Source organism: Nicotiana tabacum, chromosome 7, assembly GCF_000715075.1.
Source record: "Nicotiana tabacum cultivar K326 chromosome 7, ASM71507v2, whole genome shotgun sequence".
Lineage (NCBI taxonomy): Eukaryota > Viridiplantae > Streptophyta > Magnoliopsida > Solanales > Solanaceae > Nicotiana > Nicotiana tabacum.
Window position 1 is genome coordinate 3,872,363 of NC_134086.1, and position 21,855 is coordinate 3,894,217.

General features: G+C 37.3%; 1 protein-coding gene across 6 annotated transcripts; it reads right to left on the reverse strand.

Annotated features, from left to right (window-relative positions):
* Window positions 1-7,411: 7,411 nt before the first annotated feature.
* Window positions 7,412-15,825, reverse strand: LOC107784671 (putative late blight resistance protein homolog R1B-12). Of its 6 annotated transcripts, XM_075256900.1 has the most exons (6): window positions 15,640-15,823; window positions 11,758-14,192; window positions 10,245-10,328; window positions 10,008-10,170; window positions 8,673-8,731; window positions 7,445-7,997 (listed from the first exon to the last, which is right to left on the reverse strand). In XM_075256900.1, the coding sequence occupies exon 2, from the start codon at window positions 14,166-14,168 to the stop codon at window positions 11,847-11,849; it is 2,322 nt and encodes a 773-aa protein (XP_075113001.1). In that variant the 5' UTR covers window positions 14,169-14,192; window positions 15,640-15,823; the 3' UTR covers window positions 7,445-7,997; window positions 8,673-8,731; window positions 10,008-10,170; window positions 10,245-10,328; window positions 11,758-11,846. The 6 variants fall into 6 exon arrangements, 5 of the variants coding, with proteins under 5 accessions (XP_075112999.1, XP_075113001.1, XP_075112998.1 ...); XM_075256898.1 differs by having other exon boundaries at window positions 7,438-8,731; XM_075256897.1 differs by lacking the exons at window positions 7,445-7,997; window positions 8,673-8,731 and adding an exon at window positions 9,782-9,821.
* Between the last annotated feature and the right edge of the window lie 6,030 nt (window positions 15,826-21,855).

Below are 21,855 nucleotides of genomic sequence, written 5' to 3' on the forward strand. Positions count from 1 at the left end.
AGCTTGTGCTATAAGTAAATTGAGTCGATACACGATCAATCCAGGTCAATCTCATTGGATGGCCATGAATCGAGTTTTTGGGTATTTAGTACATACCCAGGACTTTGCTTTGCACTATAGTAAATATCCTGCGGTCATTGAGGGATAATGTGATGCAACTTGGATCACCGGATCAACTGATTCCAAGTCCACAAGTGGATATGTATTCACTATTGGTGGAGGAACGGTATCTCGGAAGTCATCCAAACAAACTTGTATTGCCCGTTCTACAATGGAGGCTGAGTTCATAACCTTGGATAAAGCCGGTAAAGAAGCTGAATGGCTCCGAAATTTCTTGGAAGATATTCCATTTTGGCGCAAACCGTTGGCACCAATATGCATACATTGTGATAGTCAAGCGGCAATTGGAAGGGCTGGGAGCGTTATATATAACAGTAAATCTTGTTATATACGATGAAGACATAAAACCGTTAGACAATTACTCTCTAGAGGAATTATCACGATTGACTATGTAAAGTCAAGTGATAATGTGTCGAATCCACTTACAAAAGGCCTAATTAGAGAGGTAGTTGAGAAGTCATCAAGGGGAATGAGACTGTGGCCGAGAACAAGTCATAGTGGCGGTAACTCTACCTAGAAGACTGGAGATCCCAAGATCTAGGTTCAAGAAGATCAAACAAAGTCATTTATGACGGTTCAACATTGTCAACTAAACTTTTGGTCCATTCTCGTGATGAGACAATGTTCAGTACCAAGGATAAAGCATTAAGGCTTTTTAATGATTTTTAATTTTGATACGGGGTATATCAAATAGTGTATGTATGAGATGACACATTTAGGAATCATCTATGTAAGTGTGAAGTGTTAGCCGCTTCAAGGAGAATTTTGTAAGGCCAGTTCTCTACGCACTTATGAAACTAGGCGATGTTCATGGCTGAAACGAACACAACAATGAGAACCAAAGACGGTTAAGGGTTGGTTATGTGACTTGTGATTGTCTAGGTATATACCAAAGTTTGACGGTTCAAAGATATCAAATATACCGATTGATCGAGTATATCCGACATAAGTTCACTACGGAAAGTTCAAAGGGAAACCTACTTATCTAGATGCAATTAATCCTTACTTGCGAATCACACAGTTTTTTCATGCATACTTCCGTGATATAGTCATTCCCCAATCATGTGGGGGATTGTTGGGTTTGTTATGTATTTAATTAATATATTAAATACTTAAAAGACGGTGAATGAGAAATTGAGGGAAATAAAATTTTTGAGTGAAATTTCAAGTTTCCCCCCTTGGTAAATGGACATTGTCCCATATTGGAAGAGGATGAGGTTTTTTATGGGTATATAAGCACTTGCTCTTCTTCTAGCTCTTAAATAGTTGAGAAGAAGGCAAGCCTCGCATCGTCGTTGTTGTCGTCGTCGTCGCTCGGCTCATCTCGGCTCGGCTCGGCTCGGCTCGGCTCCGGCTTCGAATTCGGATTCGGATTCGGAAATAGTCATTTATGTAATGGCATTTATGTTGTGGCTATTTTGGAGAAACAGTCATTCTGAAGAGTTGCACCTCTTCAGATTTCAGCCCAACTTTGGCTATAAATACAACATTATTCTGCTCAGAATTTCACTACGATTTTCTGAGTTTCTTCTCCTTCTTCTGCATACTTTTAGCATCAAACAAAGCAAAACTAAGTGTGATTTGCTACAGAACTTTGTGTTCACTAAAACACTGGGGTTTGAAGTACCACTACACCAGTGTGTAATTCGTTCTATCCTGAGAAGAAATAATCCATAACCTTGGGCACTAGGAAGGGATTAAATTCCTTAAGAAAACACTGTGAATTTAGTGGGCTCGAATTGTTTCTGTCATTTTTGTTTATGTCATTTTTATTTATGATCATTTCTGTTTATATTCATTTATATTTTTAAAATTATTTTACAAATACAGTATACGAATAAACAGTAGTGTCAGGGTCAGCTTGAATGAAACTAAGGCCAGGCTGAAATCTTATGCCGAGAGAGGGAGTAACATAGGATTAATTAACTAGAAAAGAAATGAAATTTGAAACAACTAATAATTGTTGTGAAGAAGATTTAGAGTACCTAATAATGATTCAAAAAATAATTAATACGAAGTGCTTTTAATCTTCTAGCTTCCTCTGCGGCAGAGCTTCAATTGTTGTCAAGAATATGTAGTTGATACACTAATTGTTGTGGTTCTTTAACTTTATGGTTTTGGACTAAAAGAGAAACTGAAATTCAGGAGCTACGAAGAGGAAAGGAGAGTGATAATTAATACTCCATAATGGGAGTATTAATATGTAATTAAATAAACAAATATTTGTTTATCAAACTTAAGTTCAGAATTAACGAAAATTTAAAACTCTCGGTCACATGGCCCAATGGTACAACTAGAATATAAAAATGATTGTGATATCTACTCTTCAATTTTCTACAAAATTTGAATTCTCGATCCATGAAAAAGTCTTTCGGTACTCCGTTGGATAAATACTACCCGCGGTAGAAGATTATTTGTATCGGGTACAATGAGCTTATCCTTTCAGTACTTCGTTATGGATAAACATTACCCCCAGTAGAAGATTATCTATACCTGGTACAATGAGTTTATCCTTTCAGTACTCCGTTATGGATAAATATTACTCTCAGTAGAAGATTATACATGTCTGGTATAGTAGCAGCTTACACAGCAGCTTGCAGTAGCAGCTTACACAGCAGTTTCGTTTCTTCTATAAATAGAAGAGATTTCAGTTCATTATGTACATCAATTTGAATTCGAATAATATATCGGTTTCTCTCTATACTTGTCTTTACTTTACAGTCTTTATTTTATAACATGTTATCAGCACGAGACTATACCATCTCGAACAAATATTTTGAAAGTATCTAAGGTATGAACTTTCTTTTTCTATATAATGTCAAATATTTCTAAACTTAAATTTGTAGCCCTGAATATATTTGTATGTAGCCCAATAGTACGATTAGAATATAAAAATGATTGTGATATCTGCTCTTCAATTTTCTACAAAATTTGAATTCCCGATCCATGAAAAAGTGTACGTATTTTTTATATTACTTAAGGAGTTATAAGTATTATTAATATTCTCGATATTAAGGAGTTATTCTCGATAAAGATTAATATTAATCAATTTATAACTCAACATTCCTTCCAAGTATACATTTTGCGCTCACATGGCAAATCAATTATGTTTCACTACAAATTGAGCGCGTGAGGACACGAATTGTGTTCTTTTCTTTTTCCTTTTTAGTTTAAAAAAATAACCTTTATTTTTGTGGACCCAATACCTTTATATTTACTTCCCCTTCTTCAAAAATATTTTCACCAATAGATAAAAAACAAGAAAACCCAAAGCAAACCAATGTCATCCCACATACCTTTATCTTTACTTCTCCTTCTTCAACAAATATTTCACCACAAATGAAAAACAAGAAAACCCAAAGCAAACCAATGTCATACCCCACCAAAGCTTCTGATTTCATATTATATAAGTAGACCCTTTTTCGCTTTTCAATTTCATATCTGAGTTTTATATATTTTCAAGATTACTTACATAAGCAAAGAGAAAAAGAAAGAGAGAAACTTTGCCCAAAAGAGAAAATGGCAACAGCAGTTGATGCTTGTGTTTGTGAGATTACAAAGCTACGTGAAACGGTGAGAACCAGAAGCCTTTTCTTGTTGAAATCCCAGAAGAAAAAAAATCAGGGGACAAAATGGAAGAACGCCAGAATTCTTCTTCTTCTTCTTTTTCAATGGCAGAGAGCAAGAATGAAAACACAATGTGTAAAGCAACTGTGTTCTTGCTCATGGACCGTTTTGCACCATAGTTATTAGAACCTTCAAGGTTGAATCTAAATTTTTCTTTGCCCAATTTTTTGCAGATGAAATAGTGGTCATGGGTTCAACGAGTAAGTGGAAGGGTTTGAGAAAGCTTGGAAGAAGAGTTAGGGGAAGGAGGAACGCTGGTTTAGGAGAAGTTTTTTTCTTTTTCAAAAGTATTTTTTTGCTAATTACATGTGTCAAATTCTTATGGCGTCACGTGTTATTTTTTAATTGGTTCATTTGCCATGGCATCGGCAAGTGCAACTCACGCATATGGTCTGATGTACTCAGGTGTTTACTTGACCTACTTAATAGCCACTTGAAGTGTTTAGTTGGAAATAATCTTAGTTGAGGTGTTCAACTGATCGTTGTGGACAATTTGAAGGGACCGTTTATGTATTTCGCCTTTAAAAAAACTTATGAGTTGGACTCAATTAGGTGACATATTTTAATACATTTAATAAAAGATGCTCAAACTAAGGTAGGGGAGTTCAAACCAAACTGGAAAATCGCACCAAACCAAAAATTCAAACCAAACTGATTAAAAACTCGATTAAGTTTGGTTTGATTTGGTTTGATATTGACTTAAAAAAACTCAAACCCAATATAAATATATAATTTTTATATATACGTTTAAGATTTTATATAGAATTTTCTTTTAGAAAATGCCTAGAAATATTTGGGATTCTCTCGTGGAATGTAATACTTAATAGAATTATGAAGTGCATCAATATTTATTTATGTTAAATAATGAGTGGTATCATCACTTTCTTATCACGTGTTATTGAAATGCATCAATCTCTTTGTTCTTTCTTATTCATATGTCAAATTCTGTTAAATTCTTATACCTTTTTTGAATTTGAAATGGTAGTTCGATAATTTTAAAATTAAATAGAAAATACCATTATTTAGGTTTCATACTAATTTATGCTTCTGTCACGACCCAAACCGAAGGGCCGCGACGGGCACCCGGTGCCTTACTCAACCGAGTACCAACATAATATTTCTTTCTTATTATACTATCTTGAGTAAATGAGCCAGAAACCCATCATGAGATAACAAGAATAAAACATATGGGAATACTCAACATATGACGGCCCAACATGATATACAAACTTATACATGTAACATACGGGCCTATAATGCCGACATGACCATTGAATAATTCATTTCGTGCCTTCTCAGCGTTCTTTAAATCTAAGCAATCACTTTTCCTGGTCATTATGCCACTTGTTGCACGAATACTTGGCTTATATTATTGCCCACCAATGCTTGCATTTCCTATAACTCATATGATTTCAAATATCATTTTTGACTTCCCGTTCATTAGTCACGATAGGTGTCACTTTCTTATGGAGTGTATACTATATTGTAGTGAGACTGTTGTTACAAGACCATTTCTTCTTTATATCGTTATGCTTAAGCTGAAGCCTTCTTCCTTATTTTCTCAGCTTGTCTTTCTTTGTAGTACTTAAGGAGACCTTCTCGATCTGGTAAAGTTACGATCTTTTTATACTGTACCCGAAGAAATTTTCGATGTTCTTACTCACCTACAAACATTCTTAGTTACATACCTTCATGCCCTTGTGCTCGTAGGGTTACTTCTAAACTCAAATTTTGATTGTCTCCTTAGTGACACTCTCCATTATTTCCGTAACACTTATACAGTACCTTTAGTATTCCAACTCCTAGCTGAATATTTCCCATGGTTACGACATTATATCTGTGAGACTAAATTTACTAGATTAGGATTCACTACGTTTATCTTGCATGATCTGTTGATTTGCTTATAACCTCTTGTATAGCCATAACTTGGCTCTTCCTGAATCAATTACAAACCACTCGTTGGCCAATTCTCATATCTATAATCCGTGTAATCTCTCTTTAGTTATTTACTTTGCCTTAAGTTACCTCTCGCACTGGCTCCTTATGTATCAAGTGTTCATTTGCACTTATTTATCAATTTCATCGAGTGTGTAACCCTTACCGCTTCCCTCCGGCGTCATTCTTGCATAATGTTCATGAGTCATATCATATCTATAAGATCTGAATAGATGCAACCTCATTCCTTTCACCCTTTTACCGATTCCTCATTTACTATTTCATAGTTACCTCTTCATCCTAGCCTTTTTTCACATCTTCACTAAAATCTTACTCGCCTTGCGGTAACCTCTCTATACCGGGGATAATTGAATTTATTACGCACAAGGGTGACACCTAGTGTAACTGGCACACTTACTCCCTTAAGCTTAACTCTGCTCCACATGCTTGCTTTAGGGAAACATCTTCCTGAATGAACCTTAAAGGTTATTATTTTGTTGTCCATTCTATTATTGTCAAAATGTTATCTCTGAAATCCTCATGATATCAACCATTACAAAATCCTTCAATCCCTAATTCATGTTCAGTTTATCTTGTTCACCAGCCCATACTGATTTTTATTACTATGGGGTCTAATCTTTCCTTCTGGTAATCACGTTGAAGTCACCAACTCATTTCTCGAAATAAGGATATGACTTTATGGCTTATACTCTTTTATTGCGTCAAGGTCTGTCACCTCTTGTATTTTCCTTCACTTGACTATAGACTCTGTCATCGTGTCATATTTTGATTTACTATTATAACCCATATATCACATCTTACTCATGATGCTTCATTTACTCACTTCTTATTCTCCGGATAATATTTTTTGTCTATCACTTTATCCTGAAAATTTCAACAAAAAGTTCTTTCCCTTTTAGCTGCCCTTGCTTTATATCACTGGCTCTTCGGAATGCCTAACATTCTTCCCTTTTTTCTTACTCGGGGCTGGAGTCATACTAAGGGAAATATTTTTCCCTTCTAGGATCCCATTGCCTATCTTCTGAAATTTCTGAATGTTCTAGTATTCATATCTGACTGTACAATTTTAGAGTTCACCATCTGGGTATCTCACAAGAAGATCTATCACCACATTTGCACTATCTTTCGGAAACATTAGTTAATGATGACAATCCATCCATAATTTTAGGTTACTCTAACCTGAACTGAATCTTGATATCACATTCTTCTCTTAAACTATATTTGTTAGCCCCCATAGGGCATAACTGAGTTGGGTGCGGTCAATTGTATATATCTCCATTAATATTGAAGGTAACCCCAATACTTGCATTTCTATGCATGAATTGTAAATACTGATAATCTTCATTAATTAGGTATCACGTACCCTTCGTCATCTTGCTTGTTTTACTTGCTGAAACTTGTGTCTACTTTCCGATTCTCTTATTCCTTTTTTTTACCATACGAGTAGATAGATATTCTTGTCGTAGGGCTCCTTATCAAGAAGCTTACACATCTTAGTACACATATGATCTGCTGAAGACCTCATAGTTAGTCATCATAAGAATGATGCAAAATCGAGTTCCTCTTACTCAACTCTTTCGCATCAAAATTCAATCTCTTACCAACTGTCTTTCTGAATGTAGGTATTACTGTATTATGAATAAAACAAAATTTAGGAGTTTGAATTCTTACAACTGAGCTCTAGCACACGATCTAGAACAAGAAGAAAGAGTGACAGTCCTAAATGTCCTGTAGTCACCTGCTTATAAGTGTGGTGCACAACACACCCATAAACAAGACTTTACTAGACACGGCTTGTAGACTCCCTAGGACAAAACTGTTCTGATACCACTTCTATCACGACCCAAACTGAAGGGCCGCGACGGATACCCGGTGCCTTACTCAACCGAGTACCAACATAACATATCTTTCTTATTATACTATCTTGAGTAAATGAGCCAGAAACCCGTCATGAGATAACAAGAATAAAACATATGGGAATACGCAACATATGACAGCCCAACATTATATACAAACTTATACATGTAACATACGTGCCTATAAGGCCGACATGATCATTTGTAAACTCAACACATAGGCCAACAAGGCCATACGAGTATCCATAAACCTGACACCTGTCTACAAGCCTCTAAGAGTACATCAAATCATAAAGGTCAGGACAGAGCCCGCCATACCAATCAATACATATCCAAAGCATACTGACCAAATAGGCAACTCCGGAGCAAGTGGAGTGCACCAACATTTTCGCTGAGCTGATAGCCTACTAGGAAGACTGTCAATCTGTCAATCAGGACCTGCGGGCATGAAATGCAGCGTCCCTAAGCAAAAGGGACGTCAGTACAAATAAAGTACCGAATATGTAAGGTAGGAAAGCATAAACAAGAACAATATGTAAAGAGGGATAGATGAGATACAACCTGTAACATCTGCGTGCCTCTGGGGGCAACTGACATGAAATGCATAATACATATATAAATATAAACTTTTAAAAAATATATATACCTCTGTAGGCATCATCATCATCATCATATCGTACTCTGCCTCAAAGAGGACTCGGTAAAAACATACTCAGTCATCATAAGTCTCGGTAGAATCGTACCCGGCCACGTGGAGCTCGGTAAATCCAACTAATCAGTGGTTGCACAATAGATGTCGTACCCGGCCTACTATAGCGCGGCTCGATAGAGTAAAATAGATACTATATATAATGCATAGTAGACTCATGGAATCATGTTCTAAACCTTTTGGAGTGACTTAAGGTCGTTGCACCTTCGATTAACATTATGGACATCATACCATCAATATGAGCTTCTATAGGATTCAAGGATCATACACACTTGCTAAAAATAACTTTATAAGGAAAGAACAACATGGGCAAGCTTAGTTTCTAGGAGTAGATCCGTTATGAAATAGCGTATTCATTTCACTTTAGATCATGTCAAAAAAAAGAGGGAAATGCCTTAACATACCTTAACCATGGTGAGTCCTTAATACCTCCCAAGCTACGCTTCAAACAACTCAACTCAATCTACCATTGCATAAGGAGATTCAAAATCAGTATTGAATAAAGGCTAAGTCTGCAACTTAAACTTGTAGCTCGTTTATATAAATTCGGATAGCATCTCCCCAGTAACAAGAGCCTCCTCCAATATCATGTACTAACAACAATTACCAGAGAAATCCAGCAATACATATCATCAATAACAAGACACCATAAAACAACAAGTCATAACTATTTTACGACGAGCGACAAGCTCCAATTGGAATTCGTATACCCCATATCATCCCTTATAGACTTTTTACTTTAACTTAATAGTATCATTAACATGATAATGAAGTCATTCATCAATAATTCCAGCCTTATACCATATATCCATAACAAAGAAAATGATCCACAACTCCAATTATTCTTAATTAGCAACTTTATTCACTAGTTCATGTCTAGTTCATCCATTTAACTTAACTAATGCCAAGATAACCTTAAGCGCCTGTAGGAACACAATATAATTACCTCATACAGTATATACAAGTCGAAATCCATAAATATTTAGCTTAAAACAACCCAATACACCCCAATCAATTCATATCCAAAACTACGACTATGGTAGTGTCAAACATAATGACTAATCCATGATTTTGCCATTATGTGGTGTTTCTCCACACCATTTATCCTCCAAAAACTCCATTTAACAGCAATAAAATAGACAGCCCAAAAACTACACGAAACAACCTAAAAATAGTCTATTACAAGTCAAATAACTCGAACTCACTGCTTCCGATCACCATCCCGTGAGTTCTAACTATTATGAAATCAATTAATCAACCTTCCTTGATATTTAAGTGCTTAAAACCAGAAATTAAGAATTTTCTTAACTATTAAATACATTTCAAAACTCAAACTACAGAGAAAAAGAGAGGCAATATAGCAATACTTACGCTGTGGGGATCGTTCTAGTGTTATTGCTTCTTGATTTCGTGCCCGGGATGATGGTATTGTTTGAAACCCTTGTAGAGAGCTTAAGGGCGATGTTAGGGGTCTTATTTGGTCGTGCTCTCTAGAAATATACAGAAAGAGACGTGATAAAGGAGATAATCTCCATTTTGTTACAACATTCTCCCTGTTTTGTGATTATTGTGATGTTACATAACAATCAAGGTAAAGCTGTACTGAAATTGGATGTTAAACAATAAAAGGGATGAATGATTATACATAATAAGGCAAGAAAAAAAGGTATTCCTCTTGGAAAACTTCAATTCTCTGTATATATATTAACAGCTTTTACCAAATGGCTTGAGTTTGTCACCTTTATATTCTTCTTGCCCATGCAATAAGCTTTCGAAACCAATATCAAGCGCTTGCAAGACGTGTGCTTCCCAGACGTTCTTCAGCCATTTGTTTTGATACATCGCTATTGTTCCAAAGGTCTTTCAGTTCGTGTCTCACCAAACCCAGTACCACACAAGTTCCTAGACAATAAAGGTTTTAAAACGATGAAAAACTAAACATCAACTTTAACTAAGTGGACATTAGATTGTCATACCTAGTGTGCATGGCACGAGATATAGGAGAGCGGGTTGACCATGTCCCTTCATTAAATACAAGCCCAAGTAAGTCAAGCAAAGACCTGCATGGATTAAGGCAAGGAATGAATGAAATGTAGCAGTAGAAAAATAAGAAAAAGGAGGAAGAAATTACAAGAATCAAAAAGTGAAATGGAAAGAAGGAAATAGAGAAAGAATGATAAATCATCAATATTGATTTACCTGGGGAAAAAATGGAATTAACATACACAACACACAAAACAACTTATGTGCAGACTTATAAGCAGAAGAAACATTGTTGTATTACAATAGTTAGAGCCATTAGAGGCATTGAATGAAAGAATTGTACATTGGAGTGAGAATCTCAAAGCAATCTGCATTATGGGAGCCGTACTCAGTAAAGAGAGACTTCTTTTTCTGAGTTTCAGTTATGTGAAGATTTCATTTTTTTGGATAATTGTGGTGTCCAGGCCAGCATCCGCACCTTGACTAATTCCATAGGCTAACTGCTACCTCCCACCAGCACAGATACCGAGTAACTTTATCCAATATATGAATTTCATTTTTGTCATGCTTTTAAGTCTTAATTGCCATTTGTACACAAATGAAAAGCCATTCTGTTTAATGTTTTGCGGCAATTTTTTGTATAGTCATGTGGGTCTTTGATCTTTTCAAGGTTTTTATGGTCTCTGAGCAACTAAGAGCAGCAGTAATGCATTAAAACAAGCGGATCTGGATTAACAAAATAAGAGCACGTAAAAGCAGAAAGCGCCAAGAAAAACAACAATAAATCCAATGAATTCCCACAAACGGGGTCTGGGGAGGGTAGTGTGTAGCAGATCTTACCCCTACCTTGGGGACATATTTGGTATTATCCTATGTATAACTAATATCCCTCTGTTTCAATTTAGATGACACACTTTCCTACACATTTCTACAATTGGAATAATTCAACTTTAAACTCTTCATTTTACCATTTTACCCTTAATGAAACGCTTTTATAATCACACAAATGTCATGGCCCCACAAAACTTTTACCCCTTCAGCGTTTAAGACCACAAGTTTCAAAGGTCTTCTTTTTTTTCTTCTTAAAATCCGTGTCGAGTCAAACTAACTCATCTAAATTGAAACAGATAGAGTACATGGCAAACCATGGTATTAGCAATAGCTAGTTTATTAATGCATGCATTAGCATGGTTAAAGACAAAATTGTCCTTAAAGTCCGCTAAAGCTAAAGAATATGGAGGACATCTTTGTAAGCAACTAATTTTCTTAAATTATGCAATAAATTATAATTTTTAATGCACCACACCAAATCGTGGATAAAAAATAATCTCTGCATAACTAACGCTTGCATTACTAATTCCTGCATTAGTAATATAACTTATTCAACATTATTTTATACACCCTACCAAACGACCCCTTAATGTTTTTTCATGTCAGAGGTGCAGAAAAGCTGAGGACAGAGCTTGTTTCTTCTTGCACATGTATCATAATTATGAAATCAGTTACCTTTATTTAACGATAGGTCCTTGTGGTCCGGTCTTCCCCAGACTCCGAGCATAGCGGCAGCTTAGTGCACCGGGCTGCCTTACCTTTATTTAACGATACGGGGCATGAACTTGGAGACTATCACATCCTGTGAACTCTTCAACTTGTTTTTTAATGTTGAGAGCTGAATCCTGAAGTGACTTGCTGCAATAACTCAGTTTAATCAACTTCAGTGTTGGGATATAGACAAAGCTAGAAGGGATATCTTGAAGCCGCCAACAGTAATCTATAACTAATTTCTCAAGCACAGGAAAGGATGTATCTGAAGAGCACCATTCTGTCATAGTAACAAAGTGTAGTTTCAACACTTTGAGTGCTTGAAACTTGTAATTACTAACATCCCAACATCTGCTATATCCTCTACCCCTGGGCCTGAAGTATATCCTATTTAGTTTCAGTCTCTCAAGATTTTGCAGTCTTGCAATATTTGAAACAAATTTATCTGTTAGGAAAATACTGTGAAGGGACAAATCCTTTAAATTTGAAGGGAAGATAACACAGTCACTCAATCCAATGGATATGTAGGTCGAGAAACGGATTTCGAGAGATTGGAGTGGGAGTTGTTCAAGATTCAAGATATCAACTTCTGGTTTGGCATTAATGGAATAATGTATGGGTTCAACAAAGTGGAGGTTGAGTTGTTCAATATTTGGAAATCTCCACCAGAACTCTGGAGTCATATCAGCTAAGTATATCCAACACTTGCCAAAAGTCTTCAAGCTTGGTAAGACAGTTTCTGAAAATTCTTCAAAAATTACTCGATCTTTGTCTTCCCATGTGAAGGAAAAGTCCTGTATATCCAGATGCCTTAGTTTATGCATTTTCCAAATAGCAGGTGATGTCTTAAGTATATGGTTACTTGAATCTTTCCGCACCACCCTCAAGGTTTGTAGATCGAGTAGGTGTGATACCCACCGAAAATCAAATTCTTTGGTAAAAATTGCAAGATACCTCAAGTAAGGTACTGCTTGCATTGCCATATCCCAACAACTTTCCAAGTAGATATCCAACAAATTCAACACCCGAATAAGTCTAAAGTTATCAAGTAAAGAGAAAAGACTTGTATGGTCCCATGGGCAGAATGTTGGATGAGCAATAAACTCGACAGATCTTTGACATCGAGCCAAAGACGTCCCTCCATTCAAGCCTGCCAACATTGGAATCTTATCCAACGAATATTCACACTGCACCAATTGTTTGACAAGATCGTCATGGACATACATGCATAACCGAGGTTCCTTTGCATCTAAAGGTTGGTATGGATCGAACGGGACTATGTGCTGCATAAACTTTTCTTTTGTAAGTTTTCTCAAGCAAAACTCACGCACTACATCATGAATAGTGCAATACTTCATCTCACCGTTATCTCTCCTTTTAGTAACCACTACAAGGCTTCTGTTCACTAGATCATTCAAGCAAATTTTAGAAGCTTCCTCCATACATTTCTCTGTATCTATGTTCTGTACAAAGCTTTCAGCTATCCATAATTTTAGCAAGTCGGACACCGGAAATGTGTAGTCTTCTGGAAACAATCCCATGTAAAGAAGGCAAGCTTTTAAATGGTCTTCCAAATGGTCATAACTTGATTCTATTATCTTCATGCTTTGCTCTTCTAAATCATGGGAACTTAAATCATTAGCAGTTTCAAGCCACAAAGAGACTTGCCTTTTCTTTGCAATAATTCCAGCAGTCAAGACGATCACAAGAGGTAATCCCTTGCAGCTTTCGGCAACTCGTAATCCTGCTTCGAGTAGCTTAGGTGGACAGATCTTTCCTTGAAAAACTTTCTTTTGAAGTAATTCCCAGGTCTCATCTACGCTTAGAAATCGAAGAAAATATGGATTACTGTGATGCTTAAGCTGTCTAGCCACCTCTTCATCTCTAGTTGTCACCAATATTCTGCTTCCATTTTCATCCTGTGGGAAAGATAATCGCAACTCTTCCCATGCCTTAACTTCCCATATATCATCTAATATAATAAGATATCTCTTGCGCATTAGACTCTTGTGCAACTTGTCAGGCATGTCTTTATCTCTGATACCATCTATATCACCTATAGCTTGTTTAAGAATCTCAGAGAACACCTTCCTCAAACTATAGTCTTTGGAAATAGAGCACCATGCTCGAACGTCAAAGTGTTTACTATCAATAAAATGATTGAACACCTTTCTAGCCAAAGTTGTTTTGCCGAGTCCAGGCATTCCAACAATCGAGACAATGTCTAGTTCCTTTGTTCCTCCAGTCAGCTGTTGAATTATACTTTCTGTGTCATCCTCAAAACCAACAGGTTCCTCATCAATTGATGGATGACTACGTTGGGTGGAAGCCATTGCATGAGCAGGAGTTCCTTGACTAGTCGGAACGTTCTCCATGTCAATTAGCTCAGTCTTATACTGCTGTTGGAAGTAAATATAACTATGTTAGAACTGATTGCTCGTCATACAATTTGATAAATTGACAAAGAAATCAAAGTTTAATAGTCTACTAGACCTAGAATCGAAAGAATAATTTTGTTTATGACGGTGGTATCATGGTCAGCTTGAATGAAACTAAGGTCAGGTATCTGCTACCTCCCACTAACACAGATACCAGATACTATGTCCACCAAGTTTTAGGCAGATCGAAATGGTGGTTTCAGGGTCAGCTTGAACGAAACTAAGGCCAGATATCTGCTACCTCCCACCAATACAGGTATCGGGTTACTTTGTCCACCAAGGTTTAGGTAGATGGAAACAATGGTGTCACGCTCAGCTTGAATGAAACTAAGCACAGGTATCTACTACCTCCCACCAACACAGGTACCGGGTTACCTTGTCTACCAAGGTTTAGGCAGATGAAAACGGTGGTTTCAGGGTCAGCTTGAATGAAACTAAGGCCAGGTATCTGCTACCTCTCACCAATACAGGTACCGGGTTACTTTGTCCACCAAGGTTTAGGAAAATGGAAACGGTGGTGTCACGAACCGCTTGAATGAAACTAAGGCCAGGTATATCTGCTACTTCCCACCAACATAGGTACCGGGTTACTTTGTCCACCAAAGTTTAGGCAGATGGAAACGGTGGTTTCAGGGTCAGCTTGAATGAAACTAAGGCCAAGTATCTGCTACCTCCCACCAATACAGGTACCGGGTTACTTTGTTCACCAAGGTTTAGGTAAAAGAAAACGGTGGTGTCAGGGACCGCTTGAATGAAAGTAAGGCCAGGTATATCTGCTACTTCCCACTAACACAGGTATCGGGTTACTTTGTCCACTAAGGGTTAGGCCGATCGAAATGGTGGTGTTAGGGTCGGCTTGAATGAAACTAAGGTCACATATCTGCTACCTCCCACCAACACAGATAGCGGTTACATTGTCCACCAAGGTTTAAGTTTATGAAAATGGTGGTGTCAGGGTCAGTTTGAATGAAATTAAGGCCAGGTATCTGCTACCACCCACCGACACGGACATCGGGTTACTTTGAAACCAAGGGTTAGGCAGATCCAAATGGTGGTGTCAGGGTCAGTTTGAATGAAATTAAGGCCAGGTATCTGCTACCACCCACCGACACGGACATCGGGTTACTTTGAAACCAAGGGTTAGGCAGATCCAAATGGTGGTGTCAGGGTCGGTTGGAATGAAATTAAGGCCAGGTATATGCTACCTCCCACCAACATAAATACCGGGTTACTTTGTCCACCAAAGATTTAGGCAGACGGAAACAGTAGTGCCAGGGTCAGCTTAAATGAAACTAAGGCCAGGTTGAAATCAGCTTTGTCGAGAGAGGGAGTAACATAGGGTTAATTAACTAGAAAAGAAATGAAATTTGAAACAATTAATAATTGTTGTGAAGAAGATTTAGAGTACCTAATAATGATTCAGAAAATAATACGAAGTGCTTTTAATCTTCTAGCTTCCTCTGCGGTAGAGCTTCAATTGTTGTCAAGAAGATGTAGTTAATAGATTAATGGCTGTGGTTCTTTAACTTTATGGCTTTGGACTAAAAGATTAAAATGAAACCGAGGAGCTACGAATAGGAAAGGAGAGTGACAATTAATAAACAAATATTTGTTTATCAAACTTAAGTTCAGATTTAATGAAAATTTAAAACTCTCCATCACATGGCTGTGCATAGCCCAATATACGACTAGAATATAATATAATTGTGATATGTGCTCTTTCAATCTTTTTGGAAAATTTGAATTATCGATCCTTGAAATAGTGTACCTATTATTTTAATCAAGGAGTTATACAGATTAATTTTAATCAATTTATAACTCAACGTTCCTTTGTCCTTGTTCTGAGCACGTGATTTTTGCTTCCACGACAATTACTCCAAAAGAAATCGAAAAATAAAACAAATTGTCTTTGTGTATAATTTTGAGAATTTGCGTGGCATTTTTGGATAGTTATTTGTAATTTTTGTCTGTGATTGTTTATTTTTATTAATTAAAAAATACAAAAAAATATGTTGCGTGTAAATTTAGGATCTTATTCTACTATTAGGAATTAATTAAATCGTATTTGGTTTTTAAATGAATGAAAATCACAAAAATATTATTTTGGTAATTCTGTCATTTTATTGTTTAATGGTATGATTTTGTTTAACTACTATTTGATCTTGTGTGAGTCAATTAATGTCTTTTTAATATAATTGTAGTTTTACAACTTATTTTAGGATTTTTGGTAGATTAGTATTTAGAAAAGGAATTAAAAGAAGAAAAGAAATGAGTTAAAATTGGACAAATCGGAATCGGGCCATTTAAATTGGACCCAAATCGGGCCCAAAGCACTGTTTTTTGCCCGGTCCAGATCAGTCAATCTCAAAGACGTCCAAACGGCGTCGTTTTGATCATACTTGATCTGGGCCGTTGATCTCAGATTGATCAATGGCCAAGATCACGTCTCCATACCCACGCCTTAACCCGACCCGTCTCACCCAAAGACCCATCGGTCTCACTTAACCCATACGGCATCATTTCCATTAAGTTGATCAATCCAGGCCATTGATCTTGAATGATCTAACGGCCCAGATCAAATTTCCCCCTAACTATATGACCCCAATCCCTTACCCCACGCCCCCCTAAGCCAGACCCCCCCTCTCTCATTCTCGTCTCTCTGAACTCAGAGACGAACTCCCCCTTACGAACCCTAGCGCCGCCCTTCCATTCCCTCACCATAAACCTGGCGGCAACGATGCCGGTGACCACCAAATTAACACCCCTAGTGCACCTCGACCCCCTGGACACGAATCTGCAAACCGTTTGGTTCGAATCAACCTACATCGTCTCGAATCTTCATCAGAAGATTCGAGCCAAACCTCAACTTATACTAACCGATCCCAAATGCACACCAGTTACTCCCCTGACCTCCCTCGTGACCAAATCAAGCCTGGTTTGGTTCGAATCGAACCAGAAAAGCTCGAACCCCTAATCTGAGCCCCAAGAACCCTAGAAATCCAAAAACCAGGAATTTGTCCAAATTAGCAGAGGTTTGAGGGTCTAATAGACCTTAGTCGAAGTGTTCTCCGTTGAGAACACTTGATTAAGGTCTATTCGACCTCAAAAAGGTCGAGTCTGAGTTCGGACCTGGTTCACCTAGTTACTTGAGGTATTCTTTCTCCCTTTCTGTTTGATCTATTTTTGTTTGTTTGTTCTGTTGTTCGTTTGTTGTTTAGAATGATTTTATTTCCAATTTCTTTGCTTTGTTCTTTTTCTTCTCCAAATCAGACCTTTTATTTGGTCGAAATTTTCGTCTGTTTATTGATAAGTGTATGTGTTTAAACTATATAATCGATTGGAATGAGTTTGATTGATTAATTAGTTTCCAGGGTAATTCTTTGTTTTGTCAGTACAACTTGAATCACTTATGTGTACTGTTCGATTCTGATCATTAGCTATTGACTTGTACGTTGTAATTCATATAGTCGATTGGATAAATGTCGTCAATTAGTTGGGATGTTAGAAACCTGCAAATTGTTCAAGTTTTAATGGTCTGTCAGTTTAATGCTAATATACCACTAAGCTAATGAATAAAATAGGGATCAATAGTGGGAGTGATAATGTTGTTAAGTGCCTTTAGTGTCTGGAAATCAGAAAGAGCATGGGGTTTAATTTTAAAATAGAAATGGCCAGTTAAAAGATTGACAGATTTTTGAATTAACTAGTCAAAAAGGGTACTACTTGAGTTGGCTTAGTGACTTTACTGGTGGGAAATCAGGAATAGCATGGGTTCAATGATAAAAAGGTAGAAATGCACATGAGGAGGGAATAAAACAGGCTAAAAGTGAAATGTTTGAATGAAAAAAGGGACAGCTCTAGTCTTTAAATAGACTGGATTTCGGGCAAGAAATGGGGGGTTAGAACCAAGGGCAGTCTATTTTTTGGAACCAGGCAGCTCATTTCTTGACTTCAATCCTAGATAGACAATAAGCAAAAAATGGGGCAAAAGAAAAACCTCTGTTGTTCCATTGAAGCTGGAAAATTCTGTTTTCTTTCACTATGTGAAATCAGCACTAACTGATATTGTTCCATTGAAGCTTCAAGCTTCTTTCTTTGATTGTTCGAAAATCAGAAACTACTGTTCCACTATTGTTTCGGATTCTCCTGTTTCTGCCTGTGATTAACATTGGTATTTTCGGGTCTCAACTGAGTCTCCCGAGTCTGTTTTGGTGGATATTGGTACTGCTTCATTGCTTTATTTCTGTTTCGTTCACTGGGATTTATTCTGCCTGGTTGATACTGTTGTTGTTGCTGTTGTTATTTGTTGTGTTACTGCTGCCATATTGTTGTTGCTGATCTTCTTCTTCTTCTTCTTCTTCTTCTTCTTCTTCTTCTTCTTCTTCTTCTTCTTCTTCTTCTTGTTGTTGTGTTTCAACATCCAAGTACACACTCGAATTAAGTTTTTGATGTAACTTTGAAGGGAAGATGAAATAAGAGATGTTCGCATACTTGATTCTTGAAATGTGTTTGTTTGGATTGTTATGTAGTAATAGCCAAATAGATATTACAGTCTAATATAATTCGATTCCAATTCATGTGCATACAAACCCTGGCCGTTTAATTTGGACTTTTGTTAGACTGTTTTGGAACTGTTGGGACATTATTGATGTAGTGTAATATGTAATGATAACAGATTCAGTATGGTTGGCGCTGATTGTGTAAACTTTAGTTGAACTAAAGTCTGATCAAGCATAAACATTGAATGGGCCCTTAACTTTAATTCTGTGAATTAACGAGAAACTGTATTGATTCCATGCTTCATAGTCTGATACTGAACCCATTTACATAAATTGTAGGTTTGTTTAAAAGGTAAAAATCGCACGTAGATTACTTTTATCTGTCCCAATCTTCGCTGCAAAGAAACGTAAAAGTATGGGTTAATTTTATACAATCAGAAACACCAAATCTCCATGTGTACATGCTCATGTAAATACCAAAGTTTAGCCTAGTTATGCACATACAAGCTTATTTTTGTGAATAAATATGTCGACTGTAAGCTGGCGCAGTTTCTTTTGAATGGAAATCCAGTTAAGGCCCAATGATTTGAGGGCTTATTTGACCTTGACATATTAATTGAAATGATGATACCTGAGCATGCTAGTTAGTTCAGGCCTTTTCTTTATTTTGAGACAAGAATAAACAGAAAAATCATAGTCTTTTAGGATTTGGCCTTAAATAAAGATGAGATGAGCCTCGCCAAATAGTTACAAATCGCGGGGCTCTCAATAAACGTATACAATAATTGGTTGGACTTCAGAGTTGGCCATTTTAGCGAATTTTCACGACCTCTTCCTAAAATAACAATACGTTAGTCTCTTTAGGACACACCTTAATTAATCTTACCTTCTTAAATACGGGTGTACATTTATGTTACCCAAATCCAAATCCCAACGAAGTCGAAATGCGTTGACCAATCACGGGTACATCGATTGTGACGTGGTTTGAAATGCGTTTCCATGACGTTGCAATTCTTTTGAAACAAAACAACAAATGAGACGAGCCTCGCCAAAAAATGCACAAGTTGCGGGGCCCTCTATACGTGTTTGTAAAGTTTACTTAGACTCCGGGGACGGTCCGTTTAGCAAAGTTTCACGGCCCTACCCTAAATAACGATACGCCAATCGCTTAGAGCGTGTCTTTTAATAAAATTACTTCCCTAAGTATGGGTGCGCATTTATGTGACCCAAATCCAAATCTCAACGGAGTCAGAACGTATTAACAACCACGGGTGCATTGATTGTGACGTGGTTCGAGATGCATTTTCACGACGTTGCAATTCTATTAAAAAATAATAATAATAGCGGTTAAACTTAATAAGAGCACACAAGTCATAACATGTATAAAAATCAGATATTTAGCCATTACAACAATTTAAGCGACCGTGCTAGAACCACGGGATTCGGGGGTGCCTAACACCTTCCCTCGAGTCAACAGAATTCCTTACTTAGAATTTCTGGTTGGCAGACTTCATTTGGAAAGTCGAATATTTTCCTCGAATTGGGATTCAAGATAAACCGGTGACTTGGGACACCAAAAGCCAAACCTTTCCCAAGTGGCGACTCTGAATTAAATAAATAATCCCATTTCGAATATTGTCACTTAAATTGGAAAAATTCCCTCACGCATTTATCCTTCGGGGTAGGCGCGCAAAAAGGAGGTGTGACAGCTCTGGCGACTCCGCTGGGGAACGAACCCAGAATCTCTAATTCAGGGTTCAGAATTCGAGCTTAGATGAATTGCTACATTTGGCATTGTTTATTATCTGATTTTTACATGTTTGGGCCTAAGATGCTAAATGCTGCTTTTACCGCTTTGATATTATATGAACTGTATATAAACTGTGTCGAAACCCTTCTCTTCTTACCTCCGGGGAGGAGCTTGTTGGTCGAGACTCCCTATTCTGTTAGTGTCAATACCTGAAATAAGAAAGAGGCCGGACAAGTTACAAAGCCGAACGATCTCGCGGGTCCCCGGTACGTAGCCCCCTCCTCGACTCGAGTTGTCCACTCGGGTACATAGTCTAGAACAAATACCTAGGTTATGAACCTAGAATAACTCAGCTTCATGCTGGATCCCTAGTAGGAACGTTTGTTTGCATCACGTGCATTTGACTTTGGAGGCTCAACACAGGGGTTGAGTCTGTCTAGGACAGGTGTACCAAAATGACAGAAGACCATCCTGATGCATCGTACTTGCTTCTACTTGTGCATTTATTTGCTTCGGAGATGCATGCTGACCGGTTTTTGTATATTTTTAGGAAAGAGAGATAGAAGTACGAGGGTTAAAAAGAGTTAAATCACCTGCTTTGAAAAACTAGTAGTGTCGAAACTCTGCCGAATTTTTTGAGAAAAAGAAAAAAAAGAAAAGAAAAAGAGAAAAAAAAAAGGGTTTTAGTTAGTCTTATTTGCCAATGAGAAAAGAGTCTTGTTTTCAAAAGAAGTTTGTTTATCGGACCGAACTACGCGGGTCTGATTCTCACCGGATGTGAGATACGTAGGCAAACCTCATCGGTTTCGACCCCAATTTTCAAAAAAAAAATCCAAAAATATTTTCTTCCAGTCCCTTCTTTACTGTACATGTTGTAAGCACCAAGGGCATGATGAAATTTCATGTCGCGCGATGAAAGGAAGAAATAAAAATGCAAAGGAAAATACAGAGCAAATTAGTCGAACTGATTTGGATGAGATAAGCTTTGAACAGCTTTAGGGGGATGCAAGGCAATTATTGAATGCAATAAGAGATGCCAATCAGCTGGAAGATAATGACAATGTGACTAAAATGCAAGGAGTGGACGATGACACTTCACATACTCAGAATAAGTCTAAAGATAAGGCTACTGCTACAGGAACTTTGGCGATCTTCACAGGTCAAAAGCCTACTGGACAGGTAGGAGGACAATGGATAGAGGTGAAGGATAAGCGTGTGAAGCCTGTCAATAATGAGAATTGTGTTCAAACAAAAACAGGACATGAGACAATGGCATTGACTGCTGCAACCAAGGAGAATCACATGATAAATGTTTTGGCATTGGTGGAGATCGAAGAAGAGCAGGCAGACCATGTTCAGATTCGGAATAGCTTTG

Bases quoted from the DNA above. Each gene is read 5' to 3' on its own strand.
- LOC107784671 (XM_075256898.1), bottom strand. From the start codon at position 14,168: ATGGAGAACGTTCCGACTAGTCAAGGAACTCCTGCTCATGCAATGGCT.